We start from the raw sequence: 19,355 nt of genomic DNA, 5'->3' as shown, positions 1-19,355 counted from the left end.
CAGGAGTTTGAGGTTGCAGTGAGCTATGATCGCAGCATTGCACCCCGGCCTGGGAGACTAAGCGAGACGCTGTCTCAAGGGAAAAAAAAAAAAAAAAAAGCTTCCTGGGCCTGGTTCTGACATAGTCTATTGAGTCTCAGAGGCATTTGCAGACTTGCCTTTGAGAACTACTGAACGAGAAGAGAGTTCTCAAACTGAGTCCAAAGGAACTTCGGTGTACTACAGTGTTATTAGATTACCTTGGGAGAGGTTGGGAAGGGTTCCTGGGGAAGTAAGTTTGAGAAGCCCTTTTCCAGTTCACTGCATGTTTTTTGTTATTTTTGAGATGGAGTCTCACACTGTCGCCCAGGCTGGAGTGCAGTGGCACGATCTCGGCTCGCTGCAACCTCCACCTCCTGGGTTCAAGTGATTCTCCTGCCTCAGCCTCCCAAGTAGCTAGGATTACAGGCGCCCGCCACCACGCCCGGCTAATTTTTTGTACTTTTAGTAGAGACAGGGTTTCACTATTTTGGCCAGGCTGTTCTCGAACTCCTGTCCTCGTGATCCACCCACCTCAGCCTCCCAAAGTGCTGGGATTACAGGTGTGAGCCACTGCACCCAGCCCACTGCATGTTAGATAGTCTGTCGAGGCCTGTGGAGTGCTGGGGTTAGGAAACCTGTTTAAAGTTGTTCAGGCCTCATTTAGTAGCTTCAATATTTGGGACCTAAAAGGCATTGCATAATCAGAGAATAAATGAAATGCTGTAGATGAGGAGGTGGGGGAGAGTGGTCAGTGGAAGCTTTAAGTAATTACTAGCTTGATTCATTCATTACAAATGCACAGCTGGGTGCAGTAGCTCATGCTTGTAATCCCAGTGTTTTGGGAGGCCAAGGCAGGAGGATCACTTGAGGCCAGGAGTTCAAGACGAGCCTGGGCAACATAGTGAGACCCTGTCTTTGCAAAAAAATTGTTTAAAAATTAGCCAGGTGTAGTGACATGTGCCTGTGGTCCCAGCTACTCAGGAGGCTGAAGTGGGAGGATTGCTTGAGCCCAGTAGGTTGAGGCTGCAGTGAGCCACGGTAGTGTCCAGCCTGGGTGACAGTGAGACCCTGTCTCAAAAAAATTTTTTTTCAAAAAGTGGAAAAGGCAAATCTGCCCTTGTGGAATTTACATTCTAGTTGGAGGAACACAGTAATGTAATGGGAAGATATTAGGGCTGTAAGTCCAGCTGCGGGCAGCTGGCTGTCAAGATGGGGCAGGTGTGGATCAGAGGCAGAGATGAGTAAAGGAGGCAAGGACCCATGAGCGCTGAAACTCAGGAATCGAGAAGCCCAAGGGTGGCTGGAGACGACTGGATAACACCAGTCCCCTTGGCATGACATCAGGCAGCATGTGTGGCATTTGTGTATGTGTTGAGCAGCATGCTTTCTATGCTGGGAGGCCCACAGCTGGAATGAGCCCGTGTGACCTGACAGCTGCCCTGTGGGCAGGCAGAGTCGGGGGCTATTGCCTTCAATCATAAACGAGGCTTCTGAGGCTCAGGGAGAGGAGCAGACTTGCCCAGGGTCTCATTTCCAGTTAGTGATGGAGTTGGGTTCCAGTCCCAGTGCTCTTGGCCGAGGCCAGGTGCTTCTTGCCACCCTGTTGTCTGTGTGGCCAGAAGAGAGCTGAGGTACACCCTTGGAGCTGGAGCTGGGGAGCCTGGGAACTGTGGGCTGCTGAGAGCTGAGGGCTGAGGTCTCTGTCTCCCCCCTATGGCTGCCAGGTGCTATGACAAGCGTCTGTGGCCTCGAATGGACCTGAGCCGGCGGAAGTCACTGACCCCGCCCATGCTCAGTGGTGTGGTTCGCCGCCAGCCCCGTGCCCTGGACCTCAGCTGGACAGGTGTCTCCAAGAAGCAGCTCATGTGGCTTCTGAACCGACTACAAGGTAGGGTGTGTGGTGCGGAGGACAGGGTGGTGACAGGGACAGGCCTGGGATGGAGTCCTCACAGCACCTGCTTCCTGACCGCCCCCTCTCCCCGCAGGCCTGCAGGAGCTGGTGCTCTCTGGCTGCTCCTGGCTCTCCGTCTCTGCCCTGGGCTCAGCCCCACTGCCAGCCCTGCGGCTCCTGGACCTCCGCTGGATCGAGGATGTTAAAGATTCCCAGCTCCGGGAGCTGCTGCTGCCTCCACCAGACACCAAACCAGGTGCAGCCTCCGTTTGCTTTTCTGGAGAATGGGCTGGGCAAGGGTAGGGTAGGAGGCCTCTCAGGTCTCTTCTGACTCATGCTGGATGGTAAAGTATTTGAAGAAAGGAAAGAACACATGAGTTTGAATAGGAAGGCCCTGGTTGGGCATTATTCATTCATTCACCCAGCTGCTGTGTACTTTGAGCCTTGAAAGGGACAGGGTTTTCCCAGGGAGCATGAGACCCAACAGTTTGGTGGGGCAGGAGGCCCATATTGGCAGAGGGGGATGCTGGAAGCAGAGGCCATCTCTCTTCATCTACTTAAATCTCATCATCCTTTAGGCCTGGGTATAAATGCCACTCCTCCAAGAAGCTCTCCCTGATCCCACCCCACACTGAGCTCAGCGTCCCTCTCAGCTTTGAGAGCAGCCCACCAGCATAATACTGGGCAATTGTGGAGCGCCTTGATGCACATCTGTGCCCTCCTGCCAGGGTCTGCAGCTCCCTGAGGGCAAGCACTGGCTGGTGCCCCAGCACCTTCTCAGTAGCTGCTTTGCAGATAGCTGTTGAATGAATAACTTGAATGAGCAGGCAATCAGGATTGGAGAAGTCTAGTTTGAGGAAAGATTTTCAAAAGGAGATTTGCAGGCGCCTGAAATAAGATAATCCTTTTGTTTGTTTTTGTTTGTGTTTTTTGAGACCATCTGGCTCTGTCACCCAGGCTGGAGTTCAGTGGCGAGATCTCAGCTCACTGCAATTTATGCCTCCTGGGTTCAAGTGATCCTCCCTACCTCAGCCTCCTGAGTAGCTGGGCCTACAAGCGTGTGTCACCACGACTGGCTAATTTTTTTTTTTTTTAAAGAGTCTCGCTCTGTCACCCAGGCTGGAGTGCAGTGGTGCAATCTCGGCTCACTGCAACCTCCGCCTCCTGGGTTCACGCCATTCTCCTGCCTCCGCCACCACGCCTGGATAATTTTTTGTATTTTGTTTAGTAGAGACGGGGTTTCACCATGTTAGCCAGGATGGTCTCGATCTCCTGATCTCGTGATCCGCCCGTCTCGGCCTCCCAAAGTGCTGGGATTACAGGCGTGAGCCACTGCGCCTGGCCCCCTAAACCTAGCTAATTTTTTTATAATTCTTATGGAAACAGGGTTTCATCATGTTGCCCAGGCTGGTCTCGAACTCCTTGTCCCAAGTGATCTGCCCACCTCTGCCTTCCAAAGTGTTGGATTATAGGCGTGAGCCACCACGCCTAGCCAGAAGAATCTTTTCTTTTGGAGTTCTTTCACCCCTCTCTTTCATAGTTCCCTTCTTCCCACCCCACCCCCTTCACAGCAGCCCTGGAAGGGGAGAATAGAGAAGCAACTAGGATTCTTCCCACATTCTAGATGAGGCACTGGAGGCCCAGAGGGATTGACTGCTGCAGGTCACCCAGTCAGGCAAGAGCACTCAGCCATTGTCCACTCTTACTGGAACCGGACTGAGTTGGAGAGCTATGGGTAGTGGGTGAGGTGGGCATTGGGAATAGTGCATCCTGGGAGGTGGTAAGGTGCTGGCTGGTCCATTTCTTCCTGCTGGAATTCAGATCAGTTCAGCCCTTTATCAGGAGCTCACGAAGGTGGGCCTTTTTTTTTTTTTTCAGTTTTATTATCATTTTCTTTTTTTTTTTTTTGAGACGGAGTCTCGCTCTGTCGCCCAGGCTGGAGTGCAGTGGCCGGATCTCAGCTCACTGCAAGCTCCGCCTCCCGGGTTCACGCCATTCTCCTGTCTCAGCCTCCCGAGTAGCTGGGACTACAGGTGCCCGCCAGGTCGCCTGGCTGGTTTTTTGTATTTTTAGTAGAGACGGGGTTTCACCATGTTAGCCAGGATGGTCTTGATCTCCTGACCTCGTGATCCGCCCGTCTCGGCCTCCCAAAGTGCTGGGATTACAGGCTTGAGCCACCGCGCCCGGCCTATTATCATTTTCTTAACTTTTAAGTTCAGGGGTATATGTGCAGGTTTGTTACATGGGTAAACTTGTGTCATGGGGGTTTGTTGTACCGATTATTTCAACACCCAGGTATTAAGTCTATTTACCATTAATTATTTCTCCTGATCCTCTCCCTCCTCCCTCCGAAAGGCTCCAGGGTATGTTATTCCCATGGATGTGTGCATGTGTTCTCATCATTTAGCTCCCACCTTTAAGTGAGAACATGCAATTTCTGTTCCTGCATTAGTTTGCCAAGGATAATGGCCTCCAACTCCATCCATGTTCCTGTAAAGGACATGATCTCGTTCTTTTTTATGGCTGCATAGTATTCCATGGTGTATATGTACCGCATTTTCTTTATTCGTTCTATCATTGATGGGCATTGAGATTGATTCCATGGCTTTTACTATTGTGAACAGTGCCACACACCTTCCAACTCTTGCCCAGCTTAAATGCCACCACCTCAGTGAAATCCTCACTGATGCCCACTCCTCCCTGCCCAAGCCAGAAGTGACTTCTCTTTCCTCTGCTTTCCTCTATGGGCCTTTCCTCCTTGGGCCTTTAGCTATGGCCCAAGGTTGAGGGCATCTGTAAAGGTATCCCCTTTCCAGGCCCTTGGCTCCTCAAAGACAGGAGGAGGGGTTACAATTTAGGGCTTGCAAAGTCAAGTGCCCATTGAGTTGACTTGGGAGGTAACAGAAGTGATGGATTGGTGCAGGACATTAGGGAGCGGCACCTAGCCGCCCAGCTCCCCCTAGTCATCATCTGCATCATCTGGTGGGAAGGAGTGCCTAGTGAGGCCACATCTTACGATTCTTCAAGGAAAAGCTCAGTACATAAATTTATTTATAAAATGTCCTTTTGTAGTGTTAGTCATTAAGGACATTTTTAGCATTCTGTAGACGCCATAAAACACGTTTGGAGGGCAGCCTCATGGTTTGTGCTATCTGATCTATTAATAGTTTATCTTAGGCATAGCCTGGTGCCTGGGAGGCAGACAACATTGTAGTAAGAGTTCAGATTCAGCATCACCAGGCCTGGGTTTCCTGGCTATAAACAGGAATGATGATCAGAGATCTTGACTCCCAAGGCTGTGGTTCTTAAAGTATGGTCTGGGGACCCGCAGCATCCACAACAGTGGAGAACTTGTTAAAAAAAAGTAAACTCTGGGCCAGGCGTGGTGGCTCACACCTGTAATCCCAGCACTTTGGGAGGCCGAGGTGGGCAGATCACTTGAGGTCAGGAGTTCGAGACCAGCCTGGCCAACATGGTGAAACCCCGTCTCTACTAAAAAAAAATTAAAAAATTAGCCGGGTATGGTGGCACATTCTTTTAATCCCAACTACTTGGGAGGCTGAGGCAGGAGATTGCTTGAACCTGGGAGGTGGAAGTTGCAGTGAGCCGAGATTGCACCACTGTACTCCAGCCTGGGCTACAGAGCGAGACTCCATCTCAATAAAAAAAAAAAAGTAAACTCTGGTCAGGCGCGGTGGCTCAGGCCTGTAATCCCAGCACTTTGGGAGGCCAAAGTGGGAGGATCAAGGCTACAGTGAGTTACAGAGAGGTTGAGGCTGCAGTAAGCTGTGATTGTACCACTGCACTCCAGCCTGGGCGACAGAGCAAGACCCTGTCTCAAAAATAAATGAACCTGTAGACCTGCCTAAACTCTGGGGATGGGACAAGCAATCCCTTTTTTTTTTTTTTTGAGATGGAGTCTCGATCTTTCGCCAAGGCTAGAGTACAGTGGCACAATCTCGGCTCACTACAACCTCTGCCTCCCGGGTTCAGGCGATTCTCCTGTCTCAGCCTCCTGAGTAGCTGGGATTACAGGCATGCACCACCACACCCAACTAATTTTTTTGTATTTTTAGTAGAGACGGGGTTTCACCATGTTGGCCAGGCTGGTCTCGAACTCCTGACCTGATGATCCGCTTGCCTCAGCCTCCCAAAGTGCTGGGATTACAGGCGTGAGCCACTGCGCCCAGCTGGGACCAGCAATCCCTTTTAACCAGCCCTTCCAGGTGACTTTGAAGCCTCTCTAGTTTGAGACCCATTGGCATAAAATAAATGTAGACTATATTCTTTGGATGCCAAGATGAGGGGTGTGAGCACTTTGATCCTGCAGACTGGGGAGCAGGGAGCCTCTGAGCTCAGACCTGAAGACCAGGGACAGAGGGACATGGGGCAGGCAGAGTCTCTCAGGCAGGGCCACTTGTGGAATGTGGCCCAGGTGTTCAGGGGTGAGGGAGAGGAGTTAGCAGCTGAGACCTTATAGGAACTGAGATGTTCTACCAAGGAGGCTAGACCTCTTTGAGGCACCCTCAGAGAGTTTTAGAGAAGGGATGCTGTCCCATTTGTATTTGAGATCGGCTTTCTGGATGCCAGAAAGAAGAGCAGAGAAGTGGAGCAGGTGAGGAGGCTGGCCCAGTTCAGGCACCAGTTGTGTTGACCCCGAGTGGTGACCAGGGAGAAAAGAGAGGCTCCTGATGGGGACTTACTGACTATGGAGGGGAGGGAAGTGGGAGAGGGGCCTGGATGGTAGACCCATCAGGGATGTCATGTGTCTGATGAATGAATGAACGAAAATAAATTGAACACCTACTGTGTCTCAGTTGCTGGGACTACAGCAATGAACAGCAGACAAAAATTCCTGCCTTGGTAGTACTGACAGTCTTGTGGCAGGAGAGAAAGATTAATAAGAAAAATGTATATATGGCCGGGTGCAGTGGCTCATGTGCGTAATCCCAGAACTTTGGGAGGCTGAGGTGGGTGGATCACGAGGTCAGGAGTTCGAGACTAGCCTGGCCAATGTGGTGAAACCCTGTCTGTACTAAAAATACAAAAATTAGCCAGGCATGGTGGTGTGCGCCTGTAATCCCAGCTACTCGGGAGGCTGAGGCAGGAGAATTTCTTGAACCCGGGAGGCGGAGGTTGCAGTGACCCAAGATCATACCACGGCACACCAGAGCAAGACTCTGTCTCGGGGGGTAAAAAAGAAAAGGAAAACGTATATATGTCAGAAAAACGCATATAATATGTCAAATGGTGAGAAAAGAGGAAAAAATGCAAGGAAGTGGTAGGAGTGTGGGGAATTACATTAGTTTTTGCATTGCTATAAAGAAATGTACCTGAGGCTGGGTAATTTATAAAGAAAAGAGGTTGAATTGGCTCAGGGTTCTGCTGTACAGGAAGTGTGGTGCCTGCATCTGCTCAACTTCTGGGGAGGCCTCAGGTAGCTTTTACTCTTGATGGAATGTGAAGGAGTCTGCATGTCACATGGCAAGACAGCTAGCAAGAGAGAGGAGGGGAGGTCCCCAGACTGACTGACTGACTGACTGACTGATTATTTATTTATTTATTTATTTATTTATTTATTTAGAGATGGAGTCTCGCTCTGTTGCCCAGGCTGGGATGCAGTGGCACAATCTTGGCTCACTGCAACCTCCACCTCCTGGGTTCAAGTGATTCTCCTGCCTCAGCCTCCTGAGTAGCTGGGATTACAGGCACCTGCCACCATGCCTGGCTAATTTTTGTATTTTTAGTAGAGACGGGGTTTCACCATGTTGGCCAGGCTGGCCTTGAAGTCTTGACTTTGTGATCCACCTGCTTCGGCCTCCCAAAGTGCTGGGATTACAGGTGTAAGCCACCACGCCTGGCAGAATATTGTAGTCTCAAATACAATAATCATGGAAGGCCTCCGATGAGGTGATGTGAGGAGTGGACAGATGAGGTCAGGTCATGAGGGTGTTTTTGAGAAGAGCAAGCCGCAGAGTGCAACAAGTCACTCACTCATGTGGGAAGCAGGTAGAGGGGAGATGGTCTGGATACCTGGGCACAGGGATGGGAGTGGCCAGGAGTGCTGACCTCTCATCTGGCTGCCCAGGGCAAACAGAGAGCCGTGGTCGGCTGCAGGGGGTGGCAGAACTGCGCCTGGCAGGTCTGGAGCTGACAGATGCCTCCCTGCGGCTCCTGCTGCGCCACGCACCCCAGCTGAGCGCCCTGGACCTGAGCCACTGCGCCCACGTCGGGGACCCCAGTGTTCATCTCCTCACGGCCCCCACGTCCCCACTCCGGGAGACCCTGGTGCATCTCAATCTTGCTGGTAAGCACAGTTCCCCATCCGTCCCACCAGCCTATGTGTCTTCATGGCCAGTGCCAACCCCTTGCTCACCTGCCTGGTCTCAGCTGCCACTGCCCCATCCCCAGGTTGCCACCGCCTAACGGACCACTGCCTCCCGCTGTTCCGCCGCTGCCCTCGTCTACGCCGCCTAGACCTGCGCTCTTGCCGCCAGCTCTCACCCGAAGCTTGTGCCCGGCTGGCAGCCGCTGGGCCCCCTGGCCCCTTCCGCTGCCCTGAGGAGAAGCTGCTTCTCAAGGACAGCTAGTTGGGCGCCCCCCACCCTCCCCCGGACTCGACAGGAGCCTGGACCTCCGGCTTCATTTCACTCCTGCTGGGAGGCCAGGTTCCCACCTCACCACCCCGGGATTCCTGAGTGTCAGTGACTTGGGATTCCCACCCAGGGACTCAAGCCAGCCACCCCCTTCTTTCCCCCCTGCACTGATATCTCTGGGGGTTTCTCCTTCCCATGTCCTCCCCCTGCTACCTGCTTCATTGTCCATCCCCTGGGGGGAGTGGGTCAGAGGTACTAGGGTGCTGAGCCGAAGGGACGGTGGGAGGGGGTTATGGTTCAAGTGTTGGGGGGGAGAATGGGGAAAGGACACACAGAGGATATGGGAGCCAGGGGCTGAGGGAGGTGGAAGGGGCGGGGGGCGGGGCAGACAGCAGACCACCAAGGGTTCAGGGAACAAAGACCAGTTACTTCAATTGGGGGGCGGGGCGGGGGGGCACAAAAGGAAAACCAGAGGAGCAATTGGGTATCCAGGTGTCAGAGGTAGGGGAGCCAGGGGCAAGCCGGGGCTGAGCTGGAGGTGGGGATGAGAGCAGGTGTGGGGACAGCAGTACCCCCTTGGGGGTCACCTCTCTGCTTCCCCCCTCCCCAGGCTTCAGTTCCTTCCCCCGACCCTGACTCCTTGAACGTCACTGAAAACGGCAGCTATTGTAAGGAGTGTGGGCCGCGGGCAGCCGCTCTTCAGCTCGCGGCCCAGGGGAGTGGCGAGGGGCGCCCCAACCCCTGCCCGCCTCTCCGCACAATACTTGAACATTCATCTGTACTGAAGTGTTACTTGAACCGGGGGAACCTCGGACCTGGGGGAGCCGGAGTGTGAGGGGGACTGGACCAGCTTGGACTGAGACCTGAGACCGGGCCGGTGGGTGCCCATTTGGGACTGCGCCACCCCCAGGCTTGTTCTTGTTTTACTGTATTGAGCGGCGGCACCCGCCGGACCTGCATTATGGCTTGGTGGCGCAAGCCCAAGGATGGGGACTATAGGACTCCTCCAGCCTGGCTCTTCCCACTTTCATCGTCACGGAAACTTGTATCCCATTTACCCAGGGAACTGCCACTCCTGGTTGTCATGGAAATAGCAGCCAACGGACACCTCCCGATGCCAGTGCTAAGGCTGGAAATGGCCCCTCTTAGTTGCCATGGGAACCTAGTAACAGACTCTGCTGGCCCTCCTTCCCGCCCTTTCTTCCAGCGCGGGGTGGGGCTTCGGAGCCCGGGGGAGGAGCCGGGTCAGGTCCCGCCCCTCCACGTAGGCCTCCGGGGGGCGGGGCTTACCATGTAGGGAAGGGGAGATCTATCCACATACCTCAGGTAACAGGGAGGTGCGCGGGTGGGGGGAGGGCTGGGCGGACCAAAGGCCGGAGGGGAGGGGCCTGGGGATCGCTAGAGGCTTGAGGATGGGGCCGCTTGAGGGAGGGAGGAGGCAGCCCGGCAAGGGGCAAGCGGGGGACCCAGCCGGGCTGGGCCCCTGGGCCCCGGGTCTGTACAATACGGTTTGCTATAAAATTCAAAATCTTCCAGCCGGGGCTGCGGAGTTCGTGTGTGTGTGTGTGTGTGTGTGCAGGGTCCCTACCTACAGATGAGTGGGCTCACCTCTCCTGGGTTCATTTTGGGAGGGATTTGAGTGTGGACACCTGGGGTATCCAGCTGTACCTTGGAGGTGGCTGTGGCTGGCGTGCACCTTGGTGGGGTCCGGGCGCTTGGAGGATGATCTTGGTGGGTAGGGGTCGCGGGGAATCTGTGTGGGCCCGGGACCACGGGGATTCGGTCCCCGGCTCCACCCCATCATGTGGCCAGCCCGGCTCCGCCTCTGCCCCAGTTCCTGTTTCGGCCTCCGCTGTCCCGCTCCGGCCCCTGGGGCTCCCGCAGACCCTGCTCTTCCTGCTCCGCTGGGGCCGCCTCATCCTGGGCGCCCGCCGCCTGCATCCTGCTTGCCCTATCGAGGGATGGGGCCGTCCCTGGGCTTGAGCCGGCCCGGCTGCGGCCCCCGAGGCGCCTCCGCCCAGTAGTGACCGCCTGGTGCCGCCGTCCCCAGAATGAAGGGCGGCGAGGAGGACGCGTGCGAGCAGGCCCCGCTGAACCCGGAGGGCGAGAGCCCTGCAGGCTCGGCCACGTACCGGGAGTTCGTGCACCGCGGCTACCTGGACCTTATGGGGGCCAGTCAGCACTCGCTGCGGGCGCTCAGCTGGCGCCGCCTCTACCTCAGCCGGGCCAAGCTCAAAGCTTCCAGCCGCACGTCTGCCCTGCTCTCGGGCTTCGCCATGGTGAGGGGCCGGGAGGGGGCACACACGGTGGGGCAGAGCACGTGGGGGACACAGGTTGTCGGGGGGAAGTAAACAGGTCCCAAGGGAGACAGGGCAGAGGGGGCTTTCGTCAAGGGGAAAGGAACAAGGTCCCAAGGGACTGAGCAAGTCCCTTCTTACGGAGGTGTGTGTACAGGGGCCCCCAGGAGATGGGGCCACCGGAGGACACTAAGGTCCTAAAGGTGTCATAGAGGGAGTGGGGTGAACAAATCGCCAGTGGGGCTGACTGCAACGATAAGGCAGAGTGGTTCAGACGGAGCCTGTGTCTGGCAGAAGTGGTTCTTAAGTCCCAGTGCCAGCTTCAAAGGCAGGTCAGGTGGGTGGGGGCTGCATCAACAGGCGAGGTGGGGGGGCTGGAAATGGATCAGCTGGGTGGCAGCGTCACCCAGCTGAAGTTGGGCCCGTCCCAGCAGGCCCAAGGGGTGCTAGTGTCAACCAGGAAAACTGACAAGAGATCATGCCCGGGAGGGAGCCGCTGGGGAGAAGGCCCATGAGGAAGCTGATAAGCGATTCTCAAGCTGATAAACCACAGGTGCAGGAGGATGGTGTCGGCTAACGGTCTGTCCCAGCGGTGGCCTCACAGGAAGTGGGACGGAGGGAGGTCCCAGGGTGAGGATCAACAGACACAGTCCTGGCTCCTCCCTACTTGTGGCCAGCTATGTGACCCTGGACAGGCCTCCACTCCCCTTGCAAGCCAGTGGGAAACTGTGAGATCATGGAGGGTGCGCCCTCTGTAGCCCGCCAAGTACCCGCCCCAGGGTGAGCCAAGCATGCCAGAGCAGGCCACTCACCAAGGATGGCTCAGACTAGCCTGCTAGTCCAATTGGACAGGTGTGGAAAGCAAAGGTCTCGCCTCTGGGCAGGAGTGAATGAACTGGGACCCAGGGTTGCTGCTCTGTTAGTCTGGGGTTTTCCCCACCATCACCCCAGGAAAAAGTAGAAAGTGAGCTGCAGGAGGTACTTTGGGGAGCACACTCCTGTGGGGATGGATATCAGAGGCGGTTGGGGTAGGGACCATGGAGTTAGGCGATCTGGGCTAGTCCCTGCCCCATCTGTGTCATAACCTCCATATTTGAACAATGACAGGGAAACTCTCTAACCCTAAGGGTCATCATAAGCCTTTGGTCTTCTACATGGGTTCCCAGAATCCACAGACCAGCTTACCTTTCCTGATGGGGGGCATCACCTGGGGACAGGGCGTTGGTGCCCCTTCATCTACACAGCCTGCAGAGGGAAGGGAGCAGCCACCTGAGCTGAGGGAGGTCAACCCCGTGGTCCAGCCTGTTCCCAAGGAGACAATCCCTCTACAGCAGAACGTGCAGGTTGCTGGGGTGACAGCTTAAGGGCCCGAGCCTTCTCTGCAGGAGTAAGGGGCTGGAGGTTTAGGTTCTGGGGGCAGGACTGGCCGCAGTCCTAGCAGGGGAGACTGAGGCTGGACCAGGCTCTGGGAGAAACCAGGACTAAGCCTGGCCCAGATCCCTGTCTGTGGAAAACACCTCCTGACACCCGCCATGGCCCAATTTCCCAAAATACTCAGCCCTGTTTTCCTGCCTCCACCCACCAGCCTCTACACCTACCTTCTTCTTTCCCCAGGCCCAGAGCAATCGAATGGACCCTACAAGAACCAGGGATGGGGAGAGAGTGGGATTCTGAAACTCAGGTGGCCTAAGTTAGAATGGCATTATACAAATTGTATCCAGCTGTCACTAAGCACCAGGCATTGCCCTCAGTGCCTTTATGTACATCATCTGTTAGCCTACGAAGTGGGTACTGCTACTCTGGCCATTTTACAGATGAGGAAACTGAGGATCAGAGATGTTAAGACACCTGCCCAAGGTCCCACAGCAAGTAAGTGGCAGGATTTGAGCCTAAGCAGTCTGGTTCCAGACTCCAAATTTATACATTCCTAGAATAGGTTCATCAACTTAAATGTCTGCAAAGGGCCAGGCAAGTAATATGGATACCAAGTTGGCTGGGTAGGGACTAGCAAGCAAGCGACCCCCTGACATCGAGGGTGATGGCTCACACCTTTCATCCCAGCACTTTGGGAGGCCAAGGCAGGAGGATCGCTTGAGCCCAGGAGTTCAAGTCCAGCCAGCCTGGGCAACATAGCAAGACCTGGCATCTCCAAAAAAAAAAGAGAGAGAGAGACCCCATGACCTTTCCAAGGGGAGCAGCCATGACTGATTTGAGCTGATAGTTGCCGTGCAGGAACGCGGGCCAAGTGTGGCCAATTCTTCCAAGTTTTCAAGGGGATCTGGAAATAGGGATATAAAAACTCTCTTGAGTTTTACAAGTTGGCAACATCTTCCATTTTTTAAGAAACACACTGTGTGAGCCAAGCAAAACACGTCTGCAAGCTGGAAGTGGTCCACAGTGTGCCGATTTGTAAACTCTGTCCTCAGATTTTAGCACTCACTATAGCAAGAACAGCAAACACGTACATAGTGCTTACTCTGTGCCTGGTCTGTTCCTTTCCTCTGCCTTTCCTCTTCCTTTCCTCCCTCCTTTCCTTCCTCCTTTCCTTCCTTCCTTCCTTCCTTCTTTCCTTCTTTCTTCTTTCTTTCTTTTTTTTTTGAGACAGAGTCCCACTTTGTTGCCCAGGCTGGAGTGCAGTGGTGTGATCTCGGCTCACTGCAACCTCTGCTTCCTGGGTTCAAGCAATTCTCCTGCCTCAGCCTCCAAAGTTCCTGAGTAGCCAGGATTACAGGCACATACCACCACGCCTGGCTAATTTTTGTATTTTTAGTAGAGACAGGGTTTCACCATGTTGGCCAGGCTGGTCTTGAACTCCTGACCTCAGGTGATCCACCCGACTCGGCCTCCCAAAGTGTTGGGATGAAAGGCGTGAGCCACCATGCCCAGCCCATTTCATGTATATTTCATTTAATGTTTATACCAACCCTACAAGGCAGGGAGGTGCTGTTATCAATCTCCATTTCCAGATAGGAAATTGAGGCACACAGAGAACTGACTTGCTCAAGATTACACAGCTCGAGCACAGAATGAGCCCAGGCAGCCCAGCTCCAGAATCTGCTGTTTGATCCCTATGCAGTAAACCTGTCAGAAGCATGTCATCCAGCCCTCTTTTTTTTTTTTTTTTTTTTTTTTCCGAGACAGAGTCTTGCTCTGTTGCCCAGGCTGGAGTGCAGTGGTGTGATCTTGGCTCATTCAAACTTCTGCCTCCTGGGTTCAAGCAGTTCTCCTGCCTCAGCCTCCCGAGTAGCTGGGATTACAGACATGTACCACGATGCCCAGCTAATTTTTGTACTTTTAGTAGAGACAGGGTTTTGCCATGTTGGCCAGGCTGGTCTCAAACTCCTGACCTCAGGTGATCCACACACTTTGGCCTCCCAAAGTGCTGGGATTCTAGGCTTGAGCCACCGCGCCCGGCCATCCAGCCCTCTTGATAGGCAGGTGGGGAAACCAGAACAGAACAGAGCCTTTGCAAAGCTATCCATTCGTTTACTCAACAGAGACTGAATGTCTCTGCTTTCTGCCAGGCACAGTTCCAGGTCCTAGGGATATGTATCAGTGATGTATCCCAATAGGCGGAAAAAATCTCTACAGTTGAGGAGGTTATGGGAGTCAGTCCATCCCCTCTTGTTCCTGCAGGTGGCCATGGTGGAGGTGCAGCTGGAGAGCGACCACGAGTACCCGCCAGGCCTGCTGGTGGCCTTCAGTGCCTGCACCACCGTGCTGGTGGCTGTGCACCTCTTTGCACTCATGGTCTCCACGTGTCTGCTGCCCCACATTGAAGCTGTGAGCAACATCCACAACCTCAACTCTGTCCACCAGTCACCACACCAGAGACTGCACCGCTACGTGGAGCTGGCCTGGGGCTTCTCCACTGCCCTGGGCACCTTTCTCTTCCTTGCTGAAGTTGTCCTGGTTGGTTGGGTCAAGTTTGTGCCCATTGGGGCTCCCTTGGACACACCGACCCCCATGGTGCCCACATCCCGGGTGCCTGGGACTCTGGCACCAGTGGCTACCTCGCCTAGTCCAGCTTCCAATCTCCCACCATCCTCTGCATCCACAGCACCGTCCCAGGCTGAGCCAGCCTGCCCACCCCGGCAAACCTGTGGTGGTGGGGTGTCCCATGGGCCAGGCTGGCAAGCAGCAATGGCCTCCACAGCCATCATGGTACCCGTGGGGCTCGTGTTTGTGGCCTTTGCCCTGCATTTCTACCGCTCCTTGGTGGCACACAAGACTGAACGCTACAAGCAGGAACTAGAGGAACTGAATCGCCTGCAGGGGGAGCTGCAGGCTGTGTGAGGCTGGTGTTAGCCACCGCTGCAAGCACTGCCTCCCTCCTGGGTCTGCAAGAGGCCTCAGGGGCCTACAGACCTCATTCCCCCCAACCCCTGGCTGGAGCCACTTGCAGTGGCCACTGTCAGGCAGAGTTCAGATTCCTGCCTGCAGGGTCCTCTGGGCTGGGCCTTGGGGCAGCTCCCACATTCCCAGGGATTTTCCCCATCAGTCTGTCCCTTGGGTTTTGCAAGCTATTCTGCACCTGGGCTGGCCTCAGTTGAAGGATCATGCAGTAGACATAGGGGAGGCAGGGAGAGCTTGTGGGACCTTCGGTGCTGACCTTAGCCACCATTTCCATTCCTATACAGGATGCGAAGATCAGAAGGCAGCCAACCCTTGGTTTAATTGTTTGTTTTTTTTTTGAGACAGAGTCTCTCTCTGTTGCCCAGGCTGGAGTGTAGTGATACAGTCACAGCTCACTATAGCCTCAACCTTCCAGGCTCAAAAGATTCTCCCACCACAGCCTCCCAGGTAGTAAGTAGCTGGTACTACAGGTGTGCACTGCCACACCCGACTAATTTTTTGTATTTTTTGTAGAGACGGGGTTTCGCCACGTTCCCAGGCTGGTCTCAAACTCCTGGGCTCAAGTGAACCTCCTGCCTTGGCCTCCCAAAGTGCTGGGATTCCTTGCTTTATTTCTGTAGAATCTATTTTATGGTTGGCATTTTGGGGGAAGATTTTGATGGGTTCCACATTCTTGCTTTAGTTGTTGTAGAGGGATTTGAGTGTTTCTACCCCAGGCATTGGTCTAGCTTTTCCTACAATGAACCTATCTTTGGAGGTTGGAGCTCCCCACCTTCCCCCACCGTGGTGACCTGTGGCCACTCGCAGGAGGGATGGTGCCTGACCCACTGCCCTAGCACCATGCTATGCACCAAACTTGTTCTCCCTCCTGGGCCAGGGCTGGGATCTTTAGAGACTGACAGCCTCTGCCCCCGGCCTGAGTCCTTAGCAAGGGTTAGGTGAGGAGGTTTTAAGGGAGAAGGTCCAGTCCTTAGCCCTTGGAATACAAAGCTTTTCTGACACTGAATTTGGATGCACTTTGTTTTATATAATAAATCATGTTTCACAGATGTCTCTGTTGCTGTGAACGGGATGCAGGGCAGGCCTTCTTAGGATAACTTTACTTGTTCCCAAGAGCTGGGTGGTGGCAAGTTTGGGTGGACAGGACCTGGGAGGGAGTGGGTTTCAGGTGTAACCCTGTCAGATGCTAACAAGAGCCAACAGCTTCTGAATGGGGAGAGTTATTCCAAGGCTACAGGCTTTGAACTCTTGTCCCAGAGTTCAGAGTCTCTATCTCTTCCACTGAGTTTTATTTATTTATTTATTTATTTATTTATTTATTTATTTATTTAGAGATGGAGTCTTGTGTTGCCCAGGCTGGAGTGCAGTGGTGCGATCTCGGCTCACTGTAACCTCTGTCTCCCGGGTTCAAGCAATTCTCCTGCCTCAGCCGAGAAACCTGAGTAGCCGGGATTACAGGTGTGTGCCACCACACATGGCTAATTTTTGTATTTTTAGTAGAGACGGGGTTTCGCCATGTTGGCCAATCTGGTCTCAAACTCCTGACCTCAGGTGATCCACCTGCCTTGGCCTCCCGAAGTGCTGGGATTACAGGCGAGAGCCACCATGCCCAGCCCTCCCTGAGTATTTAGTATAGGTTTTTCTTTCTTTTTGAGACAGAGTCTTACTCTTTTTTTTTTTTTCTTTTTTTTTGAGACAGAGTCTCGCACTGTCGCCCAGGCTGGAGTGCAGTGGCATGATCTCAGCTCACTGCAAGCACCACCTCCCGGGTTCATGCTATTCTCCTGCCTCAGCCTCCTGAGTAGCTGGGACTACAGGTGCCCGCCACCATGCCCAGCTAATTTTTTTGTGTTTTTAGTAGAGACAGTGTTTCACCGTGTTAGCCAGGATGGTCTCAATCTCCTGACCTAGTGATTCACCTGCCTTAGCCTCCTAAAGTGCTGGGATTACAGGCATGAGCCGTCGCACCTGGCTGGAGTGCAGCTGTGCAATCTCAGCTCACTGCAGCCTTGACCTCCCAGGCTCATGAGCCTACCGCCTCAGCCTCCCAAATAGCTGGTACCACAGGCATGTGCCACCAACCCAGCGAATTAATTTTTTTTTTTTTGTAGAGAGGAGGGTCTCACTATGTTGTCCAGGCTGGTCTTGAACTCGGGCTCAAGTCATCCTCCCACCTTGGCCTCCCAAAGCGCTGAGATTACAAGTGTTAGCCACTGCACCTGGCCTCAAGTTTCTTTCTTGAGCAACTACCACATACTAGGGGCCTTTCATAGGTTATCTTATTTAACTCCCCCAACACCTCAAGCGTTAAGCCTTTATCATTTTCATTTCAGAGATAAGGAAACAGGCCCAAGAAGGCTGAAGATCTTGCCCAAAACCACACAGTTAGTCCATGAAACTGAACTTGGACTATCTTTACCCCTTACATGGGAATCTCTCTTTGATTTGAGAAAAGGAACCAGTGCCTTTCAACTAGAACAGAAAGGAATCTGATCTCAACACCTATGCCTCCACGTAAATTAATTTTTTCAGGCTTATTTCCCTCAAAATTTTAGTCCTAATCTTCTTCTGTCTTGTGGTGTGAGACCTTGGGTAAGTCTCCCTTCCACCTTTTCCTATTACTTAAAATGGTGAATTTGCATAAACCAGGCTCTAAGGGTCTTTTCTGCACTGTTGGGCTGTCTACAAATTGACATCCAAGTTTAAAGGAAGACTCCGAAACTTAAGAGAGGTCAATGGCTTGCCCAAGGTCATATAGCAAGGGCTTGCTGTACACATATCAGGAGCCTGGGGCATCCTCAGCTCAGGAAAGGGGGCCTCCTGGGAGTGCCGGCGTTCACATGGGATCAAAAGGGTGCTCAGCCTTAAGACCTCAGCCCGAGTTTTAGTTGTAGGCCTGGGCCGCTGCTGCCCTCGTGCGGAGGGATCCCGTGAGCATACGGCGCCACAGCGCAAGAAGCGGACACTGGGACCACGACGCCAGGAGGACACCAGTCCAGTCCCGTTCCTGTAGGACCTCGTTTATTATTACAGGGCCCATTTAAGGGCACTTAGGCCCCACTAGGTTCATCAGAAAACCTTGAAGCAGTCCCTGGATTTAACCACTAATGGTGGGTTTGAGTACGGCAAAGTAGGGCACCTTCTACAGGCCTCTCTCTCCCCATCTGGCAAATGGGCATCCTAAGCAGCCAGACACCCAAGGACGATAACGGGAAGGAAAGGCACCCTGCATTTATGTGCGAGGCGGGGCAAACCGCCTGAGTCACCGCTCACGGTTGTGTTTTTCCACCTCCCGGCCGCCCCTCCCATCCGGATGAGTCCTGGTGGGTCCTCCCGGAGGCGCCCCCTAGTCCCTTGCTCCGCACGCCCTGACCACGCCCCTTGACTCGGCCCCGCCCACAGCGGAATCCGCAGATTCGCCAGGCCGGATCCTCAGAATTCCTCGGGTCCCTCGATACTCGGCTGAAAATTATCATCGGACTCTGACAGGAGCTCTGGGCTGGAGGCATTTTCCCCAGGGTCAGAAGTGGGCTATCCTCTCACTTGGGCCAGTAAGAAAATCCAGAAAAGTTGTCGATTCTGCCAGCAGGGATTGGCTAACGGGCCGTTATTTTCTTGACTCCACCAAGGCGGATGAAGGGGAGGCTGTGGCTAAGGCCGGGAACAGTGGCGAATCTGCAGCCTCTCAGACTTTGGCCGTGCAAGGAAGGGACGGGGAAGAGGAGCAAAGCGGCGCGCATCCTGTCCAGCGATTCGCCCCGCCCGCCCGGCGAATCTGCGTCTCCCGAACGCGCCACTGAAGCTTCCCCAGCGCTGGCTGGCCTCCTCCCCTCTGCCCCGCCCCTTTTCCTCAGGGACTAGTCGCAGCTTTCGTCGCCGCCGATTCGTCAAGCGTCCCGGGCCGCAGCATCTGGATCGTCGTGGCGAAGCCGACTCTCCGGGGGATGCGGCCAATCTCCAGGCTCCCTGGGCCGCAACTCCCGAGCCTCCCCGGGCGCCGGCCGAGACGAAACCGCTACCCCCGGCCCCGTGGGTCCCCCGGCAGCGCCTGTGGCGAAAGTGCGAATGCAGACCCTGTGCCCGCTGGGCCTCGCGCAGGTGGCGGTGGTGTTTGGTGCGCGCGCCGGGGAGGTGGTGGTGGGGGGGCGCCGCCGCCGCCACCGCTGCGGGGCCGGGTCTCGCGCTGCCGCCGCC

At 54.4% G+C, this 19,355-nt stretch overlaps 3 protein-coding genes across 5 annotated transcripts in view; all 3 read left to right on the top strand.

Moving 5' to 3' along the window:
• Window positions 1-16,210, top strand: part of FBXL19 (F-box and leucine rich repeat protein 19) — a 32,307-nt gene extending 16,097 nt beyond the window's left edge. For 2 of the 3 annotated variants that reach the window (XM_017873328.1, XM_017873194.1), the window contains exons 8-11: window positions 1,746-1,909; window positions 2,007-2,168; window positions 8,001-8,219; window positions 8,324-10,049. In XM_017873328.1, the coding sequence (XP_017728817.1) occupies window positions 1,746-1,909; window positions 2,007-2,168; window positions 8,001-8,219; window positions 8,324-8,502 (724 nt within the window). In that variant the 3' untranslated portion in view covers window positions 8,503-10,049. Of the gene's footprint in view, window positions 1-1,745; window positions 1,910-2,006; window positions 2,169-8,000; window positions 8,220-8,323; window positions 10,050-14,441 lie in introns of those variants that run through there. The other variant, XR_001885823.1, reaches the window with a different exon arrangement.
• ORAI3 (ORAI calcium release-activated calcium modulator 3) lies at window positions 10,348-16,210 on the top strand. Its single transcript, XM_017873437.1, has 2 exons — window positions 10,348-10,787; window positions 14,442-16,210. The coding sequence occupies exons 1-2, from the start codon at window positions 10,560-10,562 to the stop codon at window positions 15,099-15,101; spliced, it is 888 nt and encodes a 295-aa protein (XP_017728926.1). The 5' UTR covers window positions 10,348-10,559; the 3' UTR covers window positions 15,102-16,210.
• Window positions 16,211-18,173: 1,963 nt separating this feature from the next.
• SETD1A (SET domain containing 1A, histone lysine methyltransferase) overlaps window positions 18,174-19,355 on the top strand; it is a 29,325-nt gene continuing 28,143 nt past the window's right edge. The window contains 1 exon segment of the mRNA XM_017867421.1: window positions 18,174-19,259. The gene's annotated coding sequence lies outside the window, so the exon portion shown is untranslated.

Source organism: Rhinopithecus bieti, unplaced genomic scaffold (assembly GCF_001698545.2).
Source record: "Rhinopithecus bieti isolate Rb0 unplaced genomic scaffold, ASM169854v2 scaffold_63, whole genome shotgun sequence".
Taxonomy (NCBI): Eukaryota; Metazoa; Chordata; class Mammalia; order Primates; family Cercopithecidae; genus Rhinopithecus; species Rhinopithecus bieti.
This window is presented reverse-complemented; position numbering and strand designations above follow the sequence as displayed.